This window comes from Mustelus asterias, chromosome 14, assembly GCF_964213995.1.
Source record: "Mustelus asterias chromosome 14, sMusAst1.hap1.1, whole genome shotgun sequence".
Classification (NCBI taxonomy): Eukaryota; Metazoa; Chordata; class Chondrichthyes; order Carcharhiniformes; family Triakidae; genus Mustelus; species Mustelus asterias.
Window position 1 is genome coordinate 75,175,536 of NC_135814.1, and position 11,280 is coordinate 75,186,815.

Below are 11,280 nucleotides of genomic sequence, written 5' to 3' on the forward strand. Positions count from 1 at the left end.
TCCTTCTGATCCTCTACAGTACTAACAGTCTTTCCCTTTATATTGTACTCCTTTATCCCATTTGACCTACCAAAATGGACCACGACGCATTTATCTGGGTTGAAGTCCATCTGCCACTTGTCCACACAGTCTTGCATCCTATCTATGTCCCTCTGTAACTTCTGACATCCCTCCAGACTATACACAACCCCACCAACCTTCGTGTCGTCGGCAAACTTACCAACCCATCCCTCCGCTTCCTCATCCAGGTCATTTGTGAAAATGACAAACAGCAAGGGTCCCAGAACAGATCCCTGGGGCACACCACTGGTGACCGACCTCCATTTAGAAAAAGACCCATCTATACCCACTCTCTGTCTCCTTTGGGCAAGCCAGTTCTGGATCCACCGGGCAGCAGCCCCTTGGATCCCATGCCCCCTCACTTTTTCCAGAAGCCTTGCATGGGGGACCTTATCGAAAGCCTTGCTAAAATCCATATAAACCACATCTACCGCCTTCCCTTCGTCAATGTGTTTAGTCACATTTTCGAAGAACTCCACCAGGCTCGTAAGGCACGATCTGCCCTTGACAAAGCTATGCTGAGTATTCATGGGCATACTAAACCTCTCTAAATGCTCATATATCCTGTCCCTCAGGATCTTCTCCATCAGTTTACCAACCACTGAGGTTAGACTCACCAGTCGGTAATTACCCGGGCTATCCCTATCACTTTGCACAGGGAAGGTTTAAAATTAAAAAATGGCAAAACCAGTAACCACTGAAATGTGTTGTTGCCAATAGTAAAGGATTGATCATTCTGCACCTCCTTACTGGAGTTAGAAAGTTAGCAAGAGAATTTTGGAATATAAAAATCATTTACAACATGATGCTTTTAAGTGCATCTGAAAATTTAAGTAAAATCATGGAACATTAAAGACTACCAATTTTCAGAACTCCTTTCCTTTGTTCTCAAAAGACTGATTTTATAAAGGTGGACTACAAGCATATGCCCCAAAGCTCAAACCACCATTCCATGCACAGACAAGGAACAGTTGGTAACAGTTAAAATTCATGGAAGGTAAAGCTAATAAAAGCTTTATGCTCTTAAAACAAGCGAGTTGTTCAATTCCCTCAATATTGTTTGAGGTATCTTGCTGTGCATAAACTGGCTGCTGCAGTTTCTTGCAGTACAATGATTTCAAAAGCACTTAATTGGTTGAGACACTTTGACTTTCACAATCTCATGATGTGCCATTCTACAAATGCATTTTTCCTTTTTTACTGGTAAGAATTTGCTTGCAGATACCTGCTTTGTTTATATCAAACACTGAAAAACTGACACAAAGACCAGAGATTACTGGAAACACTAAGGTCATACAGAATTTGTAGAGAAAACAGATAGCAAACATTTCAGAGATGGATCCTTCATTCAGGCCTCCGGTCCTGTTCAGAGTCTGCATGTTCTCTCCATGTCTGCATGGGTTTCCTCCGGGTGCTCCGGTTTCCGCCCATAGTCCAAAGGTGTGCGGGTTAGGTAGATTGGCCATGCTGCATTGACCCGAGTGTTAGGGGGATCTACAGGATAGATGCGTGGGGTTATGGGAATAGGGCCTGGGTGGGATTCTGGTCCGTACAGATTCGATGGGCCAAATGGCCTTCTGTACTATAGGGATTCTATGATCTATTAAAGCATTTTTCCAAGGGCCCCATATTCAAAATATTAATCCATGTGTTTATCTCCACAGGTACTGTCTGACCAGCTGAGTGGGTCATGCATTTTCTACTATTATTGATTTGATTGTCCCAATCGATAGGAGGAAATCCTTACCGTATTGCAAGGAAAGTAACATAAAGCTGTCAAACTTTGCATTACAAACGTGTATATGACTCTAATCATATTTATAGAAAATTGACACATTAAACAACTGTTTTGGTGGTGATGCCTTTTAAACAATTTAGCTCAACTTTGCAAAAATAAAGCAAGTTCAGCTGAGGAACTGAGTGCATGCTGAGAGTTTGAGAAGTGGGGGAATTCAGTAAGGGGTGGGGGGGGAACGAGAAAGGAGGTGCTCGTTTTCTTTAAAAAAAAATTATCTTTCTCGCCTTGAAAGGGATTGTCCAAACCTATTGGACAATTGGTTATTATTCTACTGCAGGGAAAGGAGCTAGCTGTTTTGCTGAATATCTGGTATGGGGTTGAGGTCTGTTCCAGTCCCAAGAATCATAGAATGTCTACAGGCAGGAGGAGGCCATCGAGTCTGCACTGACTCTGACGGAGTATCTTATCCAGGCCCTTTCCCCATAAACCCACACATTTACCATAACTAATCCATCTAATGTACACATCATAGGACACTAAGTGGCTATTTAGCATGGCCAATCTACCTAACTGCACATCTTTGGACTGTGGGAGGAAACCAGAGAATCTGCAGGAAACCCATGCAGTCACAGGGAAAATATGCAAACTCCACACAGAGACCCCGGGGCCAGGATCAAACCTGTGTCCCTAGCACTGAGGCAGCAGCGCTAACCATTGTGCCACCCTTCTAAACTCTATTCCAAAACGAAAGTTTAGAATAGTAGAGGAATTGATGGTACAGCTCATAAAATATATAAAAAGGCCACATAAGTAAGTGACTATCACAAAGTAATTAAAACAATAGGATGACAGAATTAGTGGCGGTGTCAAAGCTTTAGCATGTGGAAGCTCCTGATGCCAGTGTGATCCAGGGCAAACATGTCTGCAGTTCATGGCTCAAGGAGCTCTGGCTCAGAGTCATTGAACTATATGCTGAAAATCAGACATTGCGATCCATCAAGGAGGGGTAAAGTTAACTGAATGCTTTGTACCAGGAGACAGTCACACCATTTAGGATAGGGTCTTTTGATTTGGTCAGTGCTCAGGGACAGGAGGGTGTGCCTGCAAGTGAGGCAGGTAAATGGACCCAGAGGCAAGAGTGTCAACCTCTGCAATGGGGCGGCACGGTAGCACAGTGGTTAGCACTGCTGATTCACAGCTCCAGGGTCCCGGGTTCGATTCCCGGCTCGGGTCACTGTCTGTGTGGAGTTTGCACATTCTCCTCGTGTCTGCGTGGGTTTCCTCCGGGTGCTCCGGTTTCCTCCCACAGTCCAAAGATGTGCGGGTTAGGTTGATTGGCCAGGTTAAAAAAAAAATGGCCCCTTAGAGTCCTGTGATGCGTAGGTTAGTGGGATTAGCGGGTAAAATATATTTGGGGGTAGGGCCTGGGTGGGATTGTGGTCGGTGCAGACTCGATGGGCCAAATGGCCTCCTTCTGCACTGTAGGGTTTCTATGATTCTTTCTATGATTTCTAATTGTCCAATAGTTTGAGTTTTCTGTTTGTTTGCATGAGCAAACTGATCATGGTACAGGAATACATTCAAGCAAGGAAACAAAATGGAAAGTGGTGGTAGTAAGGGAACAGTACAGTGAGGGAGGTTGACACTCATCCCTGCAGCAAAGAGCAAAAGTCCAGATAGCTGTGTTGCCTGCCTGCTGCCAGGGCTCAGGACATCTGCTCAGGGCTGGAGTGGAACCTGCAGTGGGAGGGGTAGATCCAGTTGCCATACTACATGTAGCTACCAATGACATAGGTAGAACTAGGTAAGAGGTTTTGCACAGAGATGATGAGGAGCTAGCCACCAAATTAAAAAGTAGAACCTCAAAAGGTTGAAATCTCTGGAGTGTTATCTGAGCTATGTGAAAATTGGCATAGGGTACAAAAAATTCATGGGATGAACATGTGACTCAAAAATTGATAGGAGAGGAGTGGTTCCAGTTTGTGCGGCACTGGCACCAGTACTGGGGAAAGTGGGGCCATAGCATTGGGATGATCTACACCTAAACCATGCTGCAACCAGTGTTCTTGCGCAAAGGTGGATGGTAGAAGATTGGACAGAATATAAAAAACCCCAAAGAATGATCAAAAGATTTACGAGGAGGAAAAAAGTAGAGCACAAGAGAAAGATAACTGAAAATATAAAGTCAGATCATGAAAGGTTTTATAGATAGTTTAATAATAAAGTTAAAGTGAGTGTTGGTCATGTAGAAGGTAAATTGCAGAAATTAATAATGCAACAAATATGGCAGATGAATTGCACAGGTATTTTGCATCAGTCTTCACAAGAGGGGGCACAAGTAAAATCCTAAAAATTGCTGTAAACCAGGATTATAAGGGAGGGAGAAAAATCAAGAAAATTACATTCACTCGCAAATTGCTGGTACTGCAGGTTGACAAGTCCATAGGTCTTGTTGGGTTTCACCCTCGGATCTTAAAAGATGCAGCTGGTGAGATAATTGATGTGTTCATTTCAATGTTCCAAAATTCACTGGCTTTGGGGATTGTTCCAGTAATGCTTTATTCAAAAAGGGAGACAGATCGAAAGTAGAAACGATAAACCACTTAGGTTAACATAGAATCCCTACAGTGCAGGGGGAGGCCATTTGGCCCATCGAGCCTGCACCAACAACAATCCCACCTAGCCCCTATCCCCGTAAACCCATGTATTTACCCTGACAATCCCCCGAACCTACTTATCTTGGGACACTAAGGGGTAATTTAGCATGGCCAATCCACCTAACCCACATATCTTTGGACTGTGGGAGAAAACTGCAGCACCCGGAGGAAACCCACGCAGACAGGGGGAGAATGTGCAAACTCCACACAGACAGTGACCCAAACCGGTCATCGAACCTGGGTCCCTGGCACTGTGAGGCAGCAGTGCCACTGTGCCGCCGTCAGTGCTGAGACCTCAACTTTTTACAATTTATATAAATTATATGGATGAAGGGATGGTATAGTTGCTAAATTTGCTGATGACATAAGATGGGTAGGAAAATAAATTGTGAAGAGTACACAGACCACAAAATCTTATAGATTTTTTCAGCGAGTGAGCTAAGATCTGGCAAAATGAAGGACAATGTGGGAAAGTATGAGGTTGTTCTTTTTGGTAGGACGAATAAAAAGCATATTATCTAAGTTGTGAGAGATTGCAGAGGGAATTGAGTGTCGCAGCGCACAAATTGCAAAAGATCAGTATGCAGTTGCAGCAAGTAATCACCAAAGCTAATATAATGTTTCAGTTTATTGTAAGGGGAATAGAGTACAAGAATAGGCAATTTATGCAGAGCATCGAGACCACATCTGTGTACAGTACTGGTCTCCTTACTTAAGGAAAGATGCAAGTACATTGGAAGCAATTCAGAGACGTTTTACTCAATTAATACCAGGAATGGATAGGTTGTCTTATGAGGAAATGCCAAGTAGTGTCGGCTTGTAACCACTGAAGTTTAGAAGAAGAAAAGGCAACTTGACTGAAACTTAAAAGGTCCTGAGGAGATTTTGACAGGATGGATGTGGAAAGTGCGTTCCCTCTGTGGGGGAATCTAGAACTCGGAACCACTGTTTAAAAATCAGGGGTCACCCATTTAAGACAAAAACTCTCCACAGGGTTGAGAGATTGGAATTCTCTTCTTCAAAAAGATGCTTGAGGCAGTCTTTGAATATAGTTAAGGCAGAAGTAGATGGATTCTTGACAAGCAAGGGAGTGAAAGGTTATGGGGGGGGGGGGTGGGGCTAGGCAGGAATGTGAAGTGGAGGCTAAAATTAGATCAGCCATGATCTTATTGAATGGCAGAGCAAGCTGGAGGAGCCAAGTGGCCTATTCCTGCTTCTAATTTAGTGGTGGGCAACTGGCGGTCCTGGGACTACATGTGGTTCACACGACATTCTATTGCCCATGCATAGGGTTGCCACATTCCACTGATTTCCATGGACATAGTTTATTTCCTACAGGCATGACTGAAGTTTTATGCACGTAAAGCAAAGCCAAGTGAAACGAGGTGCACACTGATTGCATACAACAGAGCTGTGCATTCCCGATGTGTCCAAAGAATAAATACTTTTAACCATTTGAAGTTTGATAATTCCATTAATGATTAAGCATTTTCTATAAACTTACGAAATATTCAGCATGTATTAAATGTATTTAATCTTATTCATGGAGTCATGGCTGGTGAATAAGCCCGATTTCAATTTTGCAGCCCACAGAGGCTTCCCATCACTTATAATGCCTATGTATTTCTGATCACTGTTATTCGGCAGTATTTGCTTTCAGTACGATTTGCACCAAGGGCAGACGACGCAAAAAGTAATTTACAAAGGACTACTCTCATTAACATGAGATAGAAACAGAAATGTTCTCCTACAATATCTCCTAGATCTCCTACAATAATCTGCAAGCAAAACAAGAAATAATCCAAATGTCAAATTCGAAGCACAATTTGCTCCAACTCCTGTCTAACTATCTAACATTGTTACAAAGCTTACACTGGTACGTAACGTAAACAAAAAGTTTTTTTTAAAACAACTGGAATAGATGTAACCATTTCTAAATTATATGTCTCAATTACTATAACCTTCCCCCACTGCAGCTCCTTCCGCTTGCCGGATTGAAATGCTAAAAACCAAGCATCTCAGTCTTCGCAATATTTCAAAAGAGGAAGTCAAGATGAAACAAATTACTGACAGGCTGCATCTAAAACGTAACTGACATTTTAGCGTCGTGCAAAGGGGAAGGATAATATTCAAGGTTTTATCATCGTCCTTTTCTCACATACTCTGAAGCAAACATCTTACATTGACATATCAATAAACAATTACCTCAGGGAAAACATTAATTGTCAAGATATATAAAGAGGACGAAAAGCATATTAAAACAATTGTTTCCTGCACCCTTCACCCCCCCCGCCCCCCCTCATCGGATTCGACAGCTGATTGTTCATGATGAAGCTTTCATCTTTATAACAGAACTAATCTAATTGAATTATGGCAAACAGGGAAGTGACATTATTTCAATCTAGAGGTTAAACATAAAACGAGGAGAAATATGTGAAATGTATTTTCATATCCCCAGCAGGATCCGAGAGGCAGTTCTCAAAACAGCAACACAGCCCGGGGCTCCTTTCCTTAGAGAAAAAAAAACCATGGCACAGACTTGCTCCGCATTAAAAATAGAAATATTTTTAAAATGCATCAAAAATATCACCAGCTATTCTCGTTCCACCGGCCAGCCCAGATTTAGAGCCCATTTTACATAAAAGCGCGACGGTTAACGCAGCTCAATTGCCGAGTTGCCTTGGACCCATCCCCCTCACCCCCCCCCCAATTAAAAAAAAGCCCTCCCTCCGGGGCAGCCCTGGCTCCCAGCTCCGACCGAAGGCGAATGAAGGGGGTCCGAGTCAGAGCCCAGCCCCGGGCATCGGGGATGTTTGTGTTCCATTCCCGGCCCAGTTCTCCTTTCGGCTCGGCGCCTGAACCAGTTGGCAGGTCCTCCTCCTCCCTCCCCAATATTCTCCATCCCCTCCTCCTCCTCCATCTTCCCCGGTCGCGGTCCTCGGCTTTCTTACCTGCTCCGTCAGTTTGAGGACACCCATTCCTCCTGCCGCTCACATATACACACACCCCTCACACAGAGCCCGTCCGGCACACTCGCTGTAGCATCGATGGCAATTGTGAGTTTTGTTTTTTTGTTTTTAAATAAAACTTCCCCCTCGCCGGCTGATAGTGAAAACAATTTGTTTTTAAATCGGCTGCAAAACAACGGCCGCCCCCCTCGCGCGCCGCCGCCGCCGCCGCCTGCCTCGCTCGGAACGGAAGTCGCGCGAGCCCGATAGGATTCCATCAACTGATGTCATCCGAACGCGAGCGCCGCAACATTCTGCCCGCCGCTGCATTCCCCCCCCCTCCCCCCAACAGTAGGAGCAGCGTGGGCTCGGAGTAGCCTGTCACAATCCCTGCACATCCAATTGTTTGTGGGGCTCCACTCGCTATCCCCTCCCCACCCACCCAAATTCTGCTTGCAGCCGTCCAACCTAATCTTTCTCTACACCCTAGCTATGACTGTAAAACTACATTCTGCCCTCCTTTCCTTCTCTATGTAGGTATGCTTTGTCTGTATAGAGTGCAAGAAACAATACTCTTCAATGTAAACTAATACACGTGACAATAAATCAAATCAAAGAAGCTGCATCTTTTTAAGAATGTTGGAGTTGCAAACAAAGTGCTAGACAAAGGTTATGGTGAAACAAATCTTAAAGGGACACTGTTCTGGCTGGCCATTTGCCAAAAACAGTCCAGAGAGCCACAATAAAATGAGTACATTTGGGTGTAGATTTCATAAAGATGCAGCACAGGAGGCCAGCGCTCACCGTGTCTGCGTGGGCCCTTTAAAATCTGTACAAAAACAGAAAATGCTGGAAAATCTCAGGAGGTCTGACAGCATCTGAGCAGAGATAATAGAGCCAATGTTTTGAGTCTGGATCACCCTTCATCAGGATGCTCAGCCTGCTGAGGTATTCCAGCATTTTCTCTTTTTTTGTTTCAGATTCCAGCATCCACAGCATTTATCTTTCCCAACAGCCCTACAAAAGTTTCTTATTTAAGCATATTCCCTTTTGAAAGTTATGTTTCCACAACCTCTCAGAAAGTGACAGTAAGAAGTATCACAACACCAGTTAAAGTCCAACAGGCTTATTTGGTAGCCAGAGCACTGCCCCTTCATCAGGTGAGTGGAGGATTGGGTTCACAAACAGGGCATATATAAACACAGGCTCAATTTACAAGATAATGGTTGGATTGCGAGTCTGAACAGGTAATCAAGTCCTTACAGGTGCAGACAATGTGAGCAGAGAGAAAGTTAAGTACTCTGACTATGATTCCTTTTCACACCAATCAAGTAGTTCTTTCGATACCAATCAAATATTTCTTTCGATACCAATCAAGTAAACGAACTCAAATTAACTTAGGGACAAAGTAAAAGGGGCAGCTCCCCAAAAGGAAGGGGGGAACAGCCTGAACCAAAAACAAAGTCGAAAGGAAACTTAAAACGTCAAACCAAAAGGTGATTATCGGGGTCGATAATACACCCCAGCCCCTGCGGCGCCCAGCGGTCGCGGAAGGCGTCAACCGCGCCCGTGGACACCGCATGCTCCCTCTCCAGAGACACCTGGCCGCGAATGTAGCCGCGGTAGAGGAGCAGACAGTCGGGATGGACGGCCCCGTCGATCGCCCGCTGCCTGGACCTATTGATGGCGCGTCTCGCCAGGCCCAGGAGCAGGTTCACGAGGAGGTCGGCATCCCGACCCGCCCCTCTCCGCACCAGGTGCCCGTAGATCAGGAGCGTGGGACTGAAGTGCAAACAAAACATCAGTAAAAGGTGTTTGAGGAAACCAAAAAGGGTGTGCAGTCTAAAACACAGAACGTAGACATGGTCCACGGACTCCACGAGGCCACAGAAAGGGCAGTCTCGGGAGCCCGTGTACCGGAAAAACCTACGGTTGCACGGCACTGCTGCGTGCAGCACCCTCCACCCCAGGTCCCCGAGATAATTGGGGGAGATCCCTCCGTAGAGGGACCTCCACTGGGGACCTCCGCCGCCCGGCGGCAACAAGGCTCGCCAAGGTGTATCCGGGCAATGGGCGAGGACGCGGTAGTGAAAGGTGTGCAGCAGCAGCCCGTACAGGAAACGCCTCCGCACGGTGGAAAAGGGCACGGAGGGCATTTCCGCGAGGCGGCACACGCAGTGGGGCACCTGACCCAGGGGGGGGGGGGGGGGTCTAGGCTTCGGGCCAATGTGAAATTCCGTCCAAGCAGGGGAACGCTCAGGCGGGATCCCACCGCACGCCTGCGCCGCCTCGAGACCGCGTGCGCACTCGGGGCCGAGCACGACCGTCCTAAGGTCTTGGATGGTTTTGGCCGCGCGCCGGACGGTCACCCCCGCACGCTCAGCCAGCACGTCGGGGCTCATCCAGCCCGCTCCTCCGCCATCCAGCACGTCCCCGATCCTGGTCACCCCGGCGTCCACGGCCCTCCTCTCCGCCAGCCACCTGAAGTCGTAAGGCTGGAGGTGCGGATTCCTGAGCAGCGGCTCTCGCACGAGAGCCGCTACTCCTGACGGGGGAGAGCTGCGTCGCGAGGCGACCGTGTTCCAGACCATGAGGAGGTCCTGGTAAAAGACGGGCAACTCCCGCAGGGAGGTGGGAATACGCCCCAGGTTGATGTGCAGGAGCTGCACGTCGTAATTGAGGCCGTGCAAGTGGCGGACAAAATACGTCACCATCGCACGCCATCGTGGAGGAGGCTCGACGTAAAGATATCGCTGCAGGGTCTGGAGGCGGAAGGTCGCTAGCTGCGTGCGGAGGCACACCAGACCTTGTCCGCCCTCCTCAATCGGGAGATGCAGCACCTCGGCAGCGACCCAGTGCAGTCGGTTGTCCCAGAAAAACCGCACGAGGGCTTTCTGCATATCGGTGACAAAGCCAGGGGGAGGGGTCAAAGTGACCAGCCGGTACCACAGCATGGAGGCGACCAGCTGGTTTATGACGAGAACTCGCGCCCTGTAGGACAGCACTCGGAGCAGTCCTGTCCAGCGACCCAGGCGGGCGGAGACTTTGGCCTCCAACTCCCGCCAGTTCGCCGGCCAGGATTCCTCGGCTGGGCAGAGATGGACCCCCAGGTAGAGGAGGTTGGTCCTGCTCCAGGTGAAAGGCCTGAGCTCCTCTGGAAGGGGGTCCATCTCCCACGGACCGACCAGGAGTTCGGAGCACTTGGCCCAGTTGATCCTGGCGGAGGACGCGGCGGAGTACACCGCCTGGCATTCTCGCATCCTCCGCAGGTCAGCCGGGTCCGTGAACACGAGGAGCACGTCGTCGGCGTAGGCAGACAGGACCACCCCTACGTCCGGGCCGTGCAGAGTCAAACCCGACAACCTCCTCCGCAAGAGGCGCAGGAATGGCTCCACGCATACAGAATAAAGTTGGCCGGACAAGGGGCAGCCCTGCCGTACTCCTCTCCCAAAGCGAAGGGGCGCCGTCAGGGACCCGTTAACCTTAATCAGACACTCTGCGGCAGAGTAGAGTAATCGGATCCGGGCGACAAACTGCGTCCCGAACCCGAATGCCCGCAGAGTCCCGAGCAAATACTTGTGCTCCACCCTGTCGAACGCCTTCTCCTGATCTAAAGACAAGAAGGCGCTCGACAGACCAGCCCTCTGGGAATGGTGGATCAGGTCCCGGACCAGATGGAGGTTATCGTGAATCGATCGGCCCGGGACCGTGTAGGACTGGTCGGGGTGGATCATGTGGTCCAGCACGGACCCAAGGCGTGAAGCTAATGCCCTGGCAAAGATTTTATAATCCGTGCTGAGGAGGGAGACCGGGCGCCAGTTTGTAAGGCACCGGAGATCCCCCTTCTTTGGCAGCAGGGCAATGACGGCCTGCGCCA

At 48.0% G+C, this 11,280-nt stretch overlaps 1 protein-coding gene across 12 annotated transcripts in view; it reads right to left on the bottom strand.

Annotated features, from left to right (window-relative positions):
* LOC144503777 (serine/threonine-protein phosphatase 6 regulatory ankyrin repeat subunit C-like) overlaps positions 1 to 7,686 on the bottom strand; it is a 202,902-nt gene extending 195,216 nt beyond the window's left edge. For all 12 annotated transcript variants that reach the window (XM_078228639.1, XM_078228637.1, XM_078228640.1 and 9 more), the window contains exon 1: positions 7,407 to 7,686. In XM_078228639.1, the coding sequence (XP_078084765.1) occupies positions 7,407 to 7,433 (27 nt within the window). In that variant the 5' untranslated portion in view covers positions 7,434 to 7,686. The remainder of the gene's footprint in view (positions 1 to 7,406) is intronic.
* Between the last annotated feature and the right edge of the window lie 3,594 nt (positions 7,687 to 11,280).